Source organism: Argopecten irradians, chromosome 4 (genome assembly GCF_041381155.1).
Source record: "Argopecten irradians isolate NY chromosome 4, Ai_NY, whole genome shotgun sequence".
Lineage (NCBI taxonomy): Eukaryota > Metazoa > Mollusca > Bivalvia > Pectinida > Pectinidae > Argopecten > Argopecten irradians.
This window is the reverse complement of record NC_091137.1, coordinates 46,094,806-46,112,982: the sequence shown is the minus strand read 5'-3', so window position 1 is coordinate 46,112,982 and position 18,177 is coordinate 46,094,806. Positions and strand designations below refer to the sequence as shown.

The 18,177-nt window shown below is 35.5% G+C and overlaps 1 protein-coding gene across 1 annotated transcript in view; it reads right to left on the bottom strand.

Moving 5' to 3' along the window:
- The window catches only part of LOC138321834 (myc box-dependent-interacting protein 1-like), a 39,097-nt gene that overhangs the window by 8,441 nt on the left and 12,479 nt on the right, over positions 1–18,177 (bottom strand). The window contains exons 4-10 of the mRNA XM_069265823.1: positions 6,189–6,283; positions 5,784–5,879; positions 3,548–3,655; positions 2,979–3,064; positions 2,220–2,295; positions 1,650–1,744; positions 759–913 (exon numbers count right to left, since the gene is read on the bottom strand). Coding sequence (XP_069121924.1) covers positions 759–913; positions 1,650–1,744; positions 2,220–2,295; positions 2,979–3,064; positions 3,548–3,655; positions 5,784–5,879; positions 6,189–6,283 — 711 coding nt within the window. The remainder of the gene's footprint in view (positions 1–758; positions 914–1,649; positions 1,745–2,219; positions 2,296–2,978; positions 3,065–3,547; positions 3,656–5,783; positions 5,880–6,188; positions 6,284–18,177) is intronic.

The window sequence follows — 18,177 nt, the reverse complement described above, 5'->3', positions numbered from 1 at the left end:
TAAACATCTTTTGACAAGATCATTAACTCATTCACGCCTAAAATTTCATAATGGACTGGTCCAATCTTTGATTTAGAAGAGCCTAAATGTGTCTTCAGGGTAAATGAGCTATGTTTAAATAGAGTGCTACAGATATGTTTTGACCTCCTATTCAAATTATATTTCATTATAAACAAAGAAATTTTCAATGAACTATAATTTTATGATTATCGATAATATTAATTTTCTATGAAGGGTTTTGATTAGTTTAACGTCCTATTAACAGCCAGGGTCATTTAAGGACGTGCCAGGTTTGTTGGTGGAGGAAAGCCGGAGAACCCGGAGAAAAACCACCGACCAGCGGTCAGTACCTGGCAACTGCCCCACATGGGATTCGAACTCCCAACCCAGAGGTGGAGGGCATGTGGTAATATGTCGGTACATCTTAACCACTCGGCCATCGCGGCCCCACTACTATGAAGGGTGAAGTGATTTTTCAACTGTTCAAACTATTTTCACATCACTCTTTATAACTTCATAAAGACAATATTTACTGTCAAATAACTTCTATCTCTTCTGCAAGAATTCTTCTTCACTTCAATTTCCACCAAAAAACTATGATCATATTTCAGTTGCTTTTTGCAATGTTATACGAAATTGTATGGCAAATATTTAGAAACATCACTCCCATTTCTTCACAACATATTTTACATGTAACTAAATCTAATACAGTGACCAAAGAACCAGTGTCCAGTGCCACTAAGGACTGTGTGACCTACTTTCTGGTGGAGAATGATGTCCCTCGTCTTCATCGTGACCATTTAACATCGGTGGCTGGGATGGTCGTGTAGGTGTCGCCACCGGGCTCGAGGACTCGTACCCGCTGTTTCCATTAGTATGATCACCATTCTCTCCGTTCACTACATGTGTGTTTCTGTAAACAACAAATAGTTACTGTTGTAACAGACATTTTAAACTACTGTATTCGTCTCAATAAGCTCCCAGGCTGCTTTAAAAATTGAAAGAAAATTAAAGGGTGCTTAACAGGACCAAATTTGAGCTAACATTTTACAAAATTATTGCAAAGAGTAAACCATTAATCAATTTGTAAAAGAATCTGCACAGTTTTCATAGTTTCAATACAAATTTAATTCTAAGCAAGTGAAATTCTGAGGAGGAGGGGCATTTATAGGGATAAGGACATTATTGGATGGAATATCAAGTATTGATACCTGCACTAAAATGTTAAGTAATTTGAAAGTTTATTTATATATCATGAATATTTCTTTGCTTGAACAAACTCCAGAATTGTAAGCTTAAACATGCATTGCATATACCGCAAACAACTTATTTTTTGAGCGATTAAAGTTTGTGTATTTTGCATGCGATAAGAAAACCATGAAATAGGACGAAAATTTTCTGAATTAGTTGACGAATCAAATTTCTCTGTGAAAGTTTGAAACACAGGTCGTCAAAAATAAATTGGTAACAAAATTGTAAATGCTGGTGTAAAAAAAAATTTAAAATTATAACTTGTAAATGAGCTGTCTGCACTAAATGACTGGCTTTAACATTTCTTAAGAATATTTATTAAAAGATATTTCATTTCTAGGAGAGAAGTCAGACAACCATAGGAAATAACTTTTATCCAATCAGAACGTGTAACTTACTCATGTGACAACGCCTTGCTGACAGGGCGGGGTCTGTAGGTGAACTGATTCTCGTCGGACAAGTGCTTGGAAATGTTACTGGCATTTTCTGCTAACTGAAGACAAAATCAAATTAACAAATTAACTCGGTATTGATTATGTACAACAGCAGTACCATATCTCATCTCAAATAAGACCCCTACACTCAGAGAAGAAATAAAGGTAAAACGTGGTGGGGGGTCTTATTTGCAGACAACCTGTCTGATAACATCAATCTATTAGGTCGCCATCTTGGATTTTTGAATGTTGCATCTATCCTTCTTGTAAAAGTCATAAGTTCTTTCAAGATATTCTAGTATTGACCATAATAATAAAGATACGTGAATAAAATCAAAGAAATGTTTATAACAAATTAAAATAAAACAATAAGCAGATATCGTAACATGCTATGCATGCTTTCATTTTCGGTCAAAATCGAAAAAAAATTGTGACCTTCAAAAACAGCCAGTACTTTTTATTGCAGTAACAGGCATCATTTTAGATAACAGATCTATCCATCATTAAAATATTCCTATGCCGTAAAATTCTTACCTTCCCAACTTCTGAGTGGAACATGTTTTCTGAGCCAAAAAGTTTTTCGAACGTTGCGCCATACAGACTGACACGGCTGAAACAACAATGGATGAAATTAAGTTTAAATTCAATAAAGGTGAATAAAATAGTTTTTGAGTTTAGATATATATTCACTGCAGCTTGAATTCTAATTTCTTTATAATCTGCACATTTGATTTTCCTAGACTCAATTATAATTATACCATTCATAATATGAATGTAATGGCAGTGAAATTTCATTAACTCAAGGTAAGCATTTCAACTGAGAATTTGAGTCAGGTAAATATTTCAAAATCAAGTGAAACAACAGATTTTTAGCATCATTGATCTTTTTCCAAGAATTCAAAAAAGTGTATTGTAAAAGTTATCCAAACACCCATGATATTGTATCTCCGAGGTTCAACAGTACAAGTTTAAGTTTGAACGATTATAATTCAGATTATCTCCTGTTCTGTGAGAAGTATCTGACATAATCTGACGCCTTGGCACAGATAGATATCATATATGGACAAAGTTAGCTAGCTATCATATATAGTCGAACCTGTCTATAAAGACCACCAAAGGGACAGAGATTCTAAGTGGTCTGTATAGCTAAGTATGTCTTTATACACAAGTCAAATTGTGTTGAAATTGACCATTTAGGACTCTGTCCTCATGAAAATGGTATTATTCAGTAGGTCATTGCTATTAACAGGTTTTCGTTACCTTTTGTAGTTGCTATTAACAGGTTTTCGTTACCTTTTGTAGAACTCTGGGAGATCTGCGTGAAGATAGTCGTTCATTTCTGTGTAAATCATCCTCGCTTGTTCAGCGTCTTCCTTGGCCTTTAATAGGAATTAATTTTATTTTGATTTTATCATGAAGATAAAGAAAGGCAAGGAAATACAGCACATAGCCTATCACTGAATCAGACTCATCATAAGTATGGTAAGTCTATCAACTCACATTTTGTTTACTACCAGTAATTTGCTTTCAAACATAACAACTTGCTAGATTGTTACATTATTTTTGAAGTAGAATAGAATCATAACTGTGAAGATAGAACTTACCTAAAACTTTAAAAATGAATATCATTATCTATTCTTTTGTGCACAAGTCTTACAAATTGTTTAACCATCAATCGTTATCATCTGATATTTATCTAGAAATATGAGATTTAATTTACTTTGGCTGGAAACAAAAGATTGACCTTGACTTGGAATCAAAGGTTAGACCTTATCTAGCAATAAGATATTCTTTTGGAGGAATAGGGGATTTACTAGTACATGGAATGAGATATCAACCTTGACTGGGAACAAGATATTTACCTTGGCCACTTTGTTTTCATCTCTCTTCTTTGCATTCTGTACCACATCCAGATTGTGTCGTGCGTTATCATAGTCGACCAGTTTACGCCCACGCTTGGCAATCCGTGCCTAAAAAGTGAAAGTGAGTTAATTTTTTATAGTTAGGTCTAAAAGTGTTATTGAAATGATTAGTATTTTATCAATTAAGAAGATGCTCTAATATTATTCTTCAGTTGCATTAGTAACTATACCCGGAGGGGCTATAATATTGTAAATACAGGATCAAGGCTGGTTCTAATGCTTACTGTACCCAGTTTGTAATTCGGTGTTAGCATAAGGATTGCTTCACAATTGCTGTATCCTGAGAGGTGCTGTTTGATTGGTCCACAGTTGCTATGGTTACTGTATACCCTGAGAGGTCCTATATGATTGGACCACAGTTGTAATGGTTACTGTATACCCTGAAAGGTTTTATATGATTGGTCCACAGTACTGTATACCCTGAAAGGTTTTATATGATTGGTCCACAGTTGCTATGGTTACTGTATACCCTGATAGTTGCTATATGATTGGTCCACAATTGCTATGGTTACTGTATACCCCGAAAGGAGCTATTTGATAGGTCCACAGTTGCTATGGTTATTGTATACCCTGAGAGGTGCTATATGATTGGTCCACAGTTGCTTTGGTTACTGTATACCCTGAGAGGAGCTATATGATTGGTTCACAGTTGCTATGGTTACCTAAGAGGTGCTATATGATTGGTCCACAATTTTTATGGTTACCTAAGAGGTGCTAAATGATTGGTCAAACGTTGCTATGGTTACAATAAATACCCTGATAGGTGCTTTATGATTGGTCAAGTTGCTATGGTTACCTGAGAGGTGCTATATGATTGGTTTACAGTTGTTATGGATGCTGTATACCCTGAGAGGTCCTATATGATTGGTTCACAGTTGCTATGGTTACTGTATACCCTGAAAGGTTTTATATGATTGGTCCACAGTTGCTATGGTTACTGTATACCCTGATAGTTGCTATATGATTGGTCCACAATTGCTATGGTTACTGTATACCCTGACAGGTGATATATGATTGGCCCAGAGTTGCTATGGTTACTGTCCCTAGTTGCTATGGTTACTGTACACCATGACAGGTGTTATATGATTGTTCCATAGATACTATGGTTACTGTTCATCCTGACAGGTGCTATATGATTGGGCCACAGTTGCTATGGTTACTGTACACCCTGACAGGTGCTATATGATTGGCCAGAGTTGCTATGGTTACTGTACACCCTGAGAGGTGCTATATGATTGGTCCCAGAGTACTATGGTTACTGTTACACCTGACAGGTGTTATATGATTGGCCCAGAGTTGCTATGGTTACTGTACACCCTGAGGTTACTGTACACCATGACAGGTGCTATATGATTGGTCCATAGTTGCTATGGTTACTGTACACCCTGACAGGTGCTATATGATTGGTCCCAAGTTGCTATGGTTACTGTACACCCTGACAGGTGATATATGATTGGTCCAAGTTGCTATGGTTACTGTACATCCTGACAGGTGATATATGATTGGTCCACAGTTGCTATGGTTACTGTACACCCTGACAGGTGATATATGATTGGCCCAGAGTTGCTATGGTTACTGTACACCCTGACAGGTGCTATATGATTGGCCCAGAGTTGCTATGGTTACTGTACACCCTGACAGGTGATATATGATTGGTCCACAGTTGCTATGGTTACTGTACACCCTGACAGGTGATATATGATTGGTCCACAGTTGCTATGGTTACTGTACACCCTGACAGGTGATATATGATTGGTCCCCAGTTGCTATGGTTACTGTACACCCTGACAGGTGATATATGATTGGTCCACAGTTGCTATGGTTACTGTACACCCTGACAGGTGATATATGATTGGTCCCAGGTTGCTATGGTTACTGTACACCCTGACAGGTGCTATATGATTGGTCCCCAGTAGCAATGGTACTGTACTGACAGGTGCTATATGATTGGTCCCCAGTAGCTATGGTTACTGTACACCCTGACAGGTGATATATGATTGGTCCACAGTTGGGTTACTGCTCACCCTGACAGGTGCTATATGATTGGCCCAGAGTTGCTATGGTTACTGTACACCCTGACAGGTGATATATGATTGGCCCAGAGTTGCTATGGTTACTGTACACCCTGACAGGTGATATATGATTGGTCCCCAGTTGCTATGGTTACTATACCTACCCTCAGTGGCGTTATATGACTGACATAGATAGTCAGTGGTTCTTGGACTCTTTCCTGAAGATTTTGGATGTAGTCTGCCCACATTAGCTCCATGGACTAAAAGATAAAATTTTCATACAATTTTACCCACTTTACATCAGTAGTCATATTATAAACATATTTCATATTTGTTTACCTAATCAGGATCTTTTGTATACATGAAATTATCCAGAAATCCTGGATAGTGTATAACTAAGATATAATCCAAAAACTCAGAGTAATTTGTATCCATTCATATACCTAAAGGTACACTGAAAACTTTAGTTTATTCTTTGCAGGATTTTCAAATTTTGTATCCTCAGAATGTAATTTATATGAATTTCTGGTAATGACAAGCTCCAGGCTATTAGAACCCCAAATTCCTACCTGTAGATTTTCATGTACTTTGCTTCCACCTTCCCAATCGTCTTCATATGTCTCTTGTATTGTAGAAAATAGGGATCTTGACGCATTCTGCATCGCTGCAAGTAAGCAAGAAACAATGTTATTCTAATATTCATGTGTAATCAAAGTATGACGTTCCAGTGGATCAGAGTAATGCATATATGGGTGAGTATGTGTGTGTATGTGTGTGTAAGATACAGACATGACAAGCTTTTTCTAAAATGCAGGTCAAAGGTATAATATAGGTCACAGTGATCTACTTTTGGTATGTGATACAGTGTCTCTCCTATAGCTATAGGTTGACCAACACACAAAGTATGGAATTCCACTTCCTCATTGTATAGGAGACCGAACAGTATTATATTTATACATCTATGTACAAGCTCTTTCATTTGGCAAGACTCATGGTTAAAATGTAGGTCACTGTGGCCTGGTTTTGGTATAAGATACAAGGAAATAGGGTCCAATCAAGATAGTTTGTGGTGGGGGAGGTTGGAGGATAACATTAAATGCTATAGACATATTCCTTGCTCCCCTCCTGTTACTAGTGACATATCACAAATGTTTACATATTACAAATGTTTTACAAGTTCATTCTGATGCCAGTGAAATGTTCATTACAGGCGCAAAATTGACAAGAGAACTTATGGGCAGCATTGAATAAGATGTTATGGGAAAAGTGATCTTTACACTATTGTATAATACACATGTATAGTCAGCCATCTGAAGCTGCAGATTTGAGGACAATTGTTTACTTTCCCTAAGAACATCCTAATAACTGTCATGCTGTTATGAATCAGTAGATCCATAACGACACAGCTGCCTGTCACCGTGTGAGGCCTAGCAGGAACACCCCTAAACACTCATTTAGGCTCTTCTAAATCAAAGACTAGACCAGTCCATTGTGAAATTTAAGGGAAGTTAATAAGTCTTGTGTAATGGATACTAATGTCACAGGATCCGTTATCACGGCGAATAAATCAACGTATCATACGTGTCTCTATAAGTCCAGGAAACATTAACTTTCATGTTCTTAAAACTTTTTGAAAGTTCATATTGACTGAATTAGATAAAACACATTATGAATCATCAACATTTAAATCTAAAGAAAGTCAAAACTTGAATATGAATTTTTAATATACTTGGTATCAAAATATGAATCATGTATTTAACAAAAATTGCAAGGCAATATATTTTTGAAGACTCACCCAAAGGCCCCAAAACTTGGCAGCCTTCAGATGTATAACATGTCTGGGGTATTAAATGTTGCGTTTTGGGTAAAAAAAAAATATAAAAAAGATTGCAAGGCCAAAATTGCACTTCAAGAACAAGAGTTTATTTTCATAAATAAAATGAACAATTTTTAAATTAGCTTTGTTTGCTATGATTTGTTTACTGCCTGTAAATAGCCAGGATCATCTAGGATGTGCCGGATGAAGCCTAAGTAACCGGAGAAAAATGACCGACCTCAATCAGTACCTCGCAACTGCCCCACATGTGATTCGAACTCATGACCCAGAGGTGGAGGGCTTGAGGCATTATATGTCAGGACATCTTAACCATTTCAATGGAACACTGTGGCATCATCTTTTGAATTCATATCGATGGATTTATTAATAATGTTGAAATATATGTCATTACCATCTCCAATAATGTGTACCAATGTGAGCTGTGTATTACATATCATATGTAGACGTATGTATAGATACACGTACTGTTACCAGTATATTATACATCACATGTTTATGTATCAATTCGACACTCTTCACTGACTCTTTTTTAATATTTGATGTTTTTGCCCCCAAGGCATACGAGAGTTCAGCTGTTCTAAGTGAGTGGGTGGAAATAGACATAAGCTATACACAAGCAGAGTCCAGCAGAAAGAACGAAATATGTAAAAGGTTTATAATGATACAAGAGATCAGATGGTGGGCTTAAAATTTAGCAACAATTTCTAAATAACCCTAAACCTACTACTAAAGATATACACAAACAAAACTAAAGAGAGAGAAAGATATACATAAAAGTTTTATAATGTTAAAATTAAGCAAAACTTTCTCAACTTGTACAAATGTCCGGCTAACAATCATTTTGGTTTTTTTCCCATGAATGTTTATCGTACCTAACTCATAAAAGAAATATTTAGACTCTTCTAAATCAAAGACTAGACCAGTCCATTATGAAATTTCAGGGGTGGATAAGTTAATATCCTAATGTAAATCTCTGTTACCCTAACAATATTTATTTTCCTGAAAATCACTTTTTAAACGTTAAATTACATGGTAATAGGTATAATGGCTCTTAATGGTTTTACAATTTGAAATGTTTTGTGAAATGCAGTTCATTTCGTCATGTAATAGGCTGTGGATTGGGCATAAGTAAAACACACCAGGAGGTACCAATCTACATTTCATATTTTGATTCACAAAGATGGCTAGATACATGCTCTTATACTGTATCAGATGATGGCCTCCTTGAAAAATTTCACTAGTTCATTGTCAACTTCCTTCCTGGTACACAAACTAATGGTCACATGTGCTTAATATCAAACTGTGACTGTAAAGTGTTTGTAGTACATAACACTTATACCTATATTATTTCTATACTTTAATATCAATATGTTAATCGAGATGACTTTGTTCTCGATATCCGAAGAATTTTCCAAGAAAATAATTACCTAATGAGATAATATCAAATTAGTAATATTTTGCACATCTATTATCATATATTTACATAAATTGATTTTTTCAAAGCACACGCTAGAGCAAATCTTTGCTCCATCTTTTACGTTTTGTCCATGACGCTCGATTCAGTTTCAAATGCAGGATATATTCAATGAAACCTGCATTAGTGCCCACCTCTGTATAAAGACCACCTGCTTATTCAGTCCACTTTCTTAGGGCACTAAATGATCATTTCAACACAGTTTAACCTGTGTATAAAGACCACCTGGCTATAGAGACCACTTTTCCCCCTTGTCCCTTTGACGGTCTTTATAGACAGGTATGACTGTAATTAAGTTAATTTATAATCTTTAAAAGTATTTCTTTTTCTTGTATTTTATGAAGTTTTCTTTATAATCTTGGTATTATTCCATACTTCCATCATGTACAATGCCCACAGATGCCTGGTAGGGCTTACACATGATAATGTTCATCTGTCGACTATATATGGGTTCCGAATACATCAACATTTCGGCTTAATTAATATGTACAAATATATCTATTTGACTTAATTAATATGCACAAATATGTCTATTTATAAACCTTAGACTGACAGCTAGTTTTTGTTCCCATATTTGTCATCATTTAATGTCCTGTTTGATACCTGGAGTTGTAACTTATTGCTGAGCGCTGTAATTGTTGCAGAGATATATGGTAACATCTGGCGTAACTTTAATATCCAAATGGTATCATTATAATTCATATCAGAGCAGCAACATTTGTATAGGAACGGAGGGTTTATAATGAACAAAAGGACTCTCTCACTAACACTGATATTAGCTATCAGTTAGTGGCACAATGATGCCATACAAAACCAAACTCTAAATAGGTCAATTATGATAAGAGATTTGTCTCCCTTTGATGAGTGAAGTGTCAACAGATGACCTATATATCTAAATGATTTATTATGATGTATATTGTTCTGGGTTATTTATAATTCAATAAGAAATATTTACATTTGGAGGAACACAAAGACAAGCAAAGATTTTAAGTTTCTCTAAATTGGATTTTTAGACCACCATCATCAGATGGTGGGCTTTTCAAATCGCTTTTTGTTTGTGGTCCGTCGTCCTTCCTTCCGTCCGTCCATCGTTCCATCCATTAACAGTTCTTGTTACAGCTATTTCTCAAAAAGTGCAGAAGGGATCTCTCTCAAATTTTATATTTAGGTTCCCCTAGGGCCTTTGTTGTGCATATTGCATTTTGGGATTGATTGGTCAAGAAAATGGCCGCCAGACAGCTATCTTGGATTTTTATAATTAAAGTTTTTTACTGATATTTCTCAGAAAGTATTAAAGGGATCTCTCTCAAATTTCACATGTAAGTTCCCCCAGGGCCCTAGTTGTGCATATTGCATTTTGGGACCGATCAGTCAACAAGATGGCCAACAGGCCACCATCTTGGATTTTGATAATTGAAGTTTGTTACCGCTATTATATTTCTCAGAAAATTATGAAAAATTTGTTACGCCTTTATAAAACAAACGCTTCGGTAAAAAGATAAATGCAAATATATATTTTTAAAATTCAATCTGTTTCCCGACTTTGGAGATGAAACCATGATCTGCAAGGGATACTCCCCCAAATGGTACAAAACATGTGGTGTTTTGTAGTAAAAACGTAGTAAGAAGAGTCACGTGCTTAAACCTCATTCATGCCATTGGCCGAAATATGAAGGTGTATTATGGGTAACTAGTGATCACATGATAGGGTGTTTACTTCCAAATATAGCGATTTCTCTGACCTGTTTAAGGACATTACGTATGCCAGGTTTAGGAAGCTGGAGTGCCCTTAGAAAAACCACTGACCTATGGTCAGCACCTGCCAATTGATCCACATGGGATTCACACTTGAATCCCTTAAATCTGAGTCCTATCTAGTATATATTTTGTCTGCTTCAGAATTTCACACAAAGAGTTTGTTTATAATCTGTTCATCATAACTTTCGTTCAACCAGAAAAAATTGGAACGCATTTGTGAACAGCTAGGAGATGGAGTATACACCTAAGAATGTTACGATGACACGGAACAAGGCCATTGTGTGTGTTTATGTAGGAAATACCTACTTAAGATCATCGGTGTATAATACAGATTATGATTTTAAGGAACTTGTGAGGTAATCTTTATAAATAAACACATAAACAAACATCAAGAAAATCCAACTAGAATCTCATAAATCTGGAGAGAATCCCAATGGTATTTATTATATATTGATATATCTGTCAGAATGTCCAATTCTGGTATCAAGGTTAGAGGAAATTCTGACAGCCTCCACCAAATCTGCATTGGTCAGAATGTCTGAATCTGATATCAGAGTTTGAGGAAACTACACCAGATATATTTCTGTCAGGAAGTCTAGCTCTGAAGCCAAGGTTAGAAGAAACTCATTATCAGTTTACACAAGATATTTTATCAGAAAATCTAAATCTGTTGCCAGGGTCAGAGGAAATTCAGTCTACAATGGATTTTTTTAATCGGTCAGAAAATCTAAAACTGGTGCCAGAAGGAAACACTACAGATCCCCAGCGTCGTCTTTGTATAATGCTGTGTAATTTGTCACCCACCTTTAGTTTCACTTCGTCATCCTGTGGTCGTTAATTACCCTAATTTTCCACAATTCATTCTCTCCTAACATCACCCCATATGCATATTATGCAGATTAACAACAGGACATATCCTGTGTTACGCTTAGTAGCATCGTTAGGCTGGACAAGATTTATTCTAAAACACCAGAAATCTCCATTTTTGGGGGGTGTAATTCCACATATGGACACCATACCACTTCTAAATAAATGATTGTCATTTTTTATACCAATATATGTCATCACGGCACACCGCATTAACAAATAACAGGTCATTATTTATTATTTTTCTTCATCCTAATTAATGAGTTTTTGTCCACAGAGTCATGATCTAGGTACTAAATATTATCCTAACTAGGACCTAAGTTATACTCGAGTTTCACCATCTGGGACCAATACTCTGATATTCCACTGTCATCATTTCAAATATAGTTTATTAAATTTCATATTACATAGCCACCAGAAAATAGCCACCAGTGTAAGATTCTATTTATCACATAACTATTATTTATTGAAATATAGACAAATTTTAAAAAACTTTTAATTTCATTTCTATAGAAGAGTGGCGAAATCTGGCTCGGATTTGGCATCTCCGTTTACAGAGACAATCGTGCAATGTCATATTTTGATCATGACATATTTATTACCTGTGACGTCACAATAGTGTTATTACGTCTTACGATATTTATAACATGACTAGACAGGCCAGTTTTGTGATAAATTTGTTTCATTCAGAATATTGTTTTTTTCTGATAATTAAAGTTTTCAGATGTTTTTTTTTTCTTTTTTTCTGAAGTAATGTTACCTAAACGATACTTAGAACTTCAAAATTCAAAATCCTGCTTGGATAACATTTTACATCAGTTTTTAAACGTCGAGGATCGCTTTGAAATACCATAAGTCCAATGCAGTGGCTGGTAGCTACCCCACATAACAATATACATAGCTCACACTTCATCCGTGGCATGCATTATGTCTTTCAAGAACAAGAAATGCTCTCAAGGTGGAGAAAATTAAGACAAGTAAAAGTAAAAATAAATGTAAATCAATTCAATTACAGTTTTAACTTGTTTAAGTAATTAAACAGGACAATTATTCACTGCCTGTGTAGAATATTCATGTATGGGTAAGATTTCAGCTATAAACCAGGAAACAGATACAGAATATAAATAGAGCTGTACATCATAAATATCCTAGCAATGGAAATGATTCACTCAAGTCAAACTCTTCACAAATGTCAATGGTCCAATAACTGCTTAGAACTGAATTCACATGTACAAGATATCACCGATGATGAAAAATTGTCCATCAATGCATTGTCTATGAGAAATGTAAAAAGTGAAGAAAATTGTGTCCTCAAGTAATTTTATAAGGTAGAATCCTCCAGTTATAAGTAGATTATGTGAATACAGAAACCAGTACTATATATTATATCAATACTAATGAGAAATCACAGAAAAAGGAATGTGCAAATATTAAATGTCCATGATAAACGATACATTAATCCTATATGTGACGCAGTTGCCACAGAATTTCAGTCGGTTGGTTTCTCAAGGATCACAGAAATTTCCTTCACAATTTAAGCATGGCATGCCTTGAAATAACCATAGATGCTAAATTGGACATAAAACCAAGATAAACAAAGCCAGCCATAATTAGAGTTGTTTTAAAATCATAATGGTGTACTGCATGGTGCTTATTCATTCCTACTCTTGTTCCAGAATTTCACCACTAAATGCTATGTGTATGTCGCAATGAAAATTATATTGCAGCTAATTTAATGATATATAAAAGCAGACCATTAAAAGCAGTTTAGTCTATCTGTGCTGATTGAGAGTTAAAGAAACTCCAGACAATCTGGGATATAATGCATTGGTAGACTGATAAAGCCATAAGCAGAATATCACAGATTTATGCATTAGAAATCAGTTCTCACTTAAAACCATTGACTGCTATTCATATCAAGTTGATGTAAATCTGATCATTCAAGATAAAATCATATTTGCTAACACACACACTCGCTGAGCTTGATAATATATGGCCTGAGGTGACCACAAGATGACCAGAGGGTTCAAACCAAGACATTTATCACAGTCAACAGTGAGACGGTCATGTACATATACTGAGGGCCGTCTTGCACAACATGCAGCAGGTAATATACAGGTATGATTTAGGTCCACCTGTGAGCATCTCCTACTCCCATCCCAGGGGCCTCACATTCTCCGCGTCAACATTGCAGAAAAGGTACACAAGGCTGGCGGAGCACCAAAATATAGGGGAGAAACAAAAAAGTCTTCCCCGCCTAAAAGGTCAAACATTCAAAGTACTTAGGCGTTTACACCTGAAGATAGACATATTTCATCATACCAAAAAATAACATTTAAAATTGTCTACGCAAATTATTGTTTGCTTTGCAATGAAAGATATTTCAACTCATACTTGGACATTTTTTGTGAAATTTGATCTCCGGGAACTCGATTTGAAATGGAAATCGCAAAGTATCCGCAAAAGAGTATCGGTTTAAATACAGTAACCTATGAAAGATAATATTGCAAGTCTGCAGCTGACTCTCTATCACAAACATTTCGAGGGAAATTACATGCCAGTCTATCATATCAAATGGAAACAAAATGACAATAATCAATAATTTATGGTTAAGATTTCTGCCTGTCCTCCTCTGTATATCTAAGCTGGCCCACAGACCGAGTTGACCCTATGTGTATTGCCTTCAGCACTTGGTCATGCCAGTATATTATACCTCCACAGGTGATCATTTACGTTATGAGTCAATGTCTAGTGATATGAATGATACTGCAGTACATGCAGCTAAACAACAATTTACAAATATAATAATGTAAGGACAATGTATGAACTCATACACCCCTGAAAAAACATTTTGACTCATCAACTCCATGAATGGATTAGTCCATTATAAAATTTCAGGGGTGAATGACTTAACCTACATATCTAAGCTTATTTTTCATTTAGTTTTTTTGACTACAAATTTTGCACTATATATACAGTAAAACCTGACCACCTTAATGACCACCTCTGTATAAAGATTACCTGCTTAATAAGACCACTTTTTGTGGCACCAAATGGTAAAGTTTAACATGGTTTTTTCCGTGTATTTACCTTAAAGAAAATAAAGTTTAACACGTTTTTTTTTTTTTTTTGTGTATTTACCTTAAAGAACCCTAACACTAGCGAACTGATTAACATTTTTACCTTCTGGGTCTGGTTTACTCTTTGAACCCTCAGATCTGACAAGGCCCATATGTCATCTGAATTCTAAAAAGGCTTGTAAAATGTCAAAGTTCATCCAAAAATACCATCAAATGGATAATAACTATCGCTTATGAAGTTCCAGGTGACAATAAGTGACTCTGTAGCATCATCACAAAAATTTCCAAAAATGCTTTTTACAAAGACTGATTATGGACCATCATTTAAAAGTTTCTAACTCATTCATACCTGAAGACACATTTAGACTCTTCTAAAGCAAGGACTGGACCAGTCCATTATGAATGTTCAGGGGTGAATGAGTTATATATATTATAAATCAAAGATAACATTTGCATGTATTATCTTTGGTTTGGTTGATTTGTTATATGAATTAAAGAGAAGTCAAAATTTCAGGAGAAAGATTTTCCATCAATATTTGGTTCCTAGGAAATGCTGCCGATCATCAGATTCAAACCCATGACCTAGAGATGGAGAGCCATTTGTAGAATAATGGGACTACCAGTGGTCACCAGTATAGCTAGTAGTAGAATGTTGGAACATTTCTTAACCATTTGTCACTGTATTCCAGAGGCAGAACGTTCATAGTGGTAGAATGTCAGACACCTTAACCACTTAGCCACTGTACCCCAGAGGCAGAAGATCATAGTGGTTGAATGTCAGACACCTTAACCACTTAGCCACTGTACCCCAGAGGCAGAAGATCATAGTGGTTGAATGTCAGACACCTTAACCATTCAGCCACTGTATCCCAGAAGCAGAAGGCCATCATGGTAGATGCCAGACACCTTAACCACTCAGCCACTATAGCCCAAAAGTTGAAGGCCACAACTAGTGGTTGAATGTTGGACACCCTAACCATTTTGCTACAATGGTATATAGATGGCGGTTTTAGTGGTAGACAGAAATATTCTGTAACTACTCCGCTTCAAAGTCCTAACAACTGGCAAAATAACACTACCACTAACCTTTGTTTGTTTACAGGATTATAGATATCAAAACCTGTCTTCATTCATTAAGATGTGAATGTTGGAAAAGAGTGTCAACATTTGTTTTACTTTGCCATAATTGTTGATGTTTCATGTCATTAAGACATAATTTCTATAATATACAAAACATTATAAGTACCTATAAATAAGTAACAAAACGTGATACGGCATCTATTTATGGCAGAGAAGTGTTTACATTTTGCTGAGGAGGTAAGTCAAGCGTAAAGGAATGTCTCAACGTTGTGTTACTGTCAGCCTCACTTTGGTGTGTCTCCTAACGTCTATAATCTTCAGGTGTATATAAACGTGTCTACGAATACCTACGAACCCCTACGAAACTTCCTACTCTGATTTCATGTCAACCAAGTCAACATCACCACTGAAATGTCACACTTTTCCCCCTGTAAATATTTCACATTTGTGGAGTTTTTATGCCGCATACCTCCACGCACATCACGAAAAAGTGTATAAATTACTTTTGCTTTTATCCATAATGACCTTAATATATTTACTCATCTTCTGTACCGGGTCTCTCCATAATGCTCACTAAACATATTAACTCCATAAATATTCATGGCAACTGATAAATGTATCCACACAGAGTTTATCCAACTGTAAAATGACGAACCATTTAAATAATTGCCTCACTCATTAAAAACAGTTTTATCTGATAATTTTAACAAAAGTGCAAACTATAAATGCATGTATTAGAATTGGCTTCATTGGATTGATTTAACATCCTGTAAACAGCCACTAGTTTAAGCGGTAGGGGAAACCTGAGTACCCAAAGAAAAACCACCGGCCTATAATCAGTACCTGGCTTCTTTGAATCAGAAGAGTTCAAAAGTGTCTTCAGGACTCGAGTTAAGCATTATACAGTATTGACTACATTAAAAGTTTTTAAATAAACCCTGACTATCTTCCTCTGTGGACGACTAAACCAAATATAGGTCACTTGGTCATACTTAGGAAATGGAACCGTAAAACCATTCAAGCATTTTCTTACCACAATTTGTATCATATTTCTACATTCTCTTTATGGACAGATTTAGTAAAGCGGTTTGAATTTCAGAATTTAGAGAAAAAAAAATGTTCAGTAATCATCCTGGATATCTAGTATCCCAGTTTTAATCCCGATAAAACTGACAGTATTACGAACTCTGGTCAGATTACAACGATAAAATTGTAAGTCTATATATAGCCATTGACATTTTGTGTCCATTGGAAAAATATCATTCATCAGTTGACAGTTTGTATATCATTTGACATTTTGCGCCAGTTGACATTTTATATCTTTTGACATTTCATGTCTGTTTCTAATGTCACATTTTGTGTCTATTGACATTTGTGTCTATTGGCATTTCAGTGTCTACTGACATTTGTGTCTATTGACATTTTTATCTGATGACATTTCATTGATATTGACATTTTGTATCTAATGACATTTTGTGTCTATTGACATTTGTGTCTATTGACATTTGTGTTCATTGTGTCTATTGACATTTTGTCAATGTCTTTGACATTTGTGTCTATTGACATTTGTGTCTATTGAGATTGACATTTCAGTGTCTATTGACATTTCAGTGTCTTTTGACATTTTGTATCTAATGACATTTTGTGTCTTTTGACATCTTGTTCAGGAGACATGAAACGCAAATAATCTTCTTGGAGTTGGGGTAACTATAAAATCTGACTATATATCACTAATAAGCATCATAAGATCGAGGCCCACTTTTCTACATCTACTCTGGTTCATGTATTTCACCATAAAATCCTGGCAGATCCAAAAACGACTCTTTCTATTTCCAAAACGTAAAACAAAATCATACAGAACCAACCGTCCTCCATCGTCTTACATCAGCAGTTATAACTCTTAAGAAAAGACTAAATTATGTTGTTTGGTAAGGTAGCCACCAGCTACTACCGAGAAAAAGCGTGAAAACATTTGCAATTTACATAGTGATAAACTCAGAAATAAAACAGACTGAAGAAAGAATGCCTGTGTGTAATTTTATCAAGAATATGAGACAGTAAAATACAAAACAAGTCACCAGTCCCCAGAATATTAAAAGCATCACTAAAATGTATAGTTTAATAATTTTTGTCTCTACGACATATCCAATTCTAAAGTTTCAAACTAGGGGGAGATAATCTATTATTAGAACTCTGCTGAGAGAAAATCTGTATATTAATTATAACAACTTCGAACCTGTTGGCCAAGCGAGCGTTTCCTAGAAGCAATGTATGCCTGTCCTATATGTCTGCCTAGCCACAGATGAGCAGTTTGCCGTGACAGCTGTATATAACATCTAAATGGTAATATAACCTAATTTGTTTCCAAGTAAAATGGGACCACCCAAATTCATCCTTTCAGTGAGCTGTGCTGTTTTACTACAATTTTTGAAAATCTGGTTATTCATGCTTTTTGAAAATAA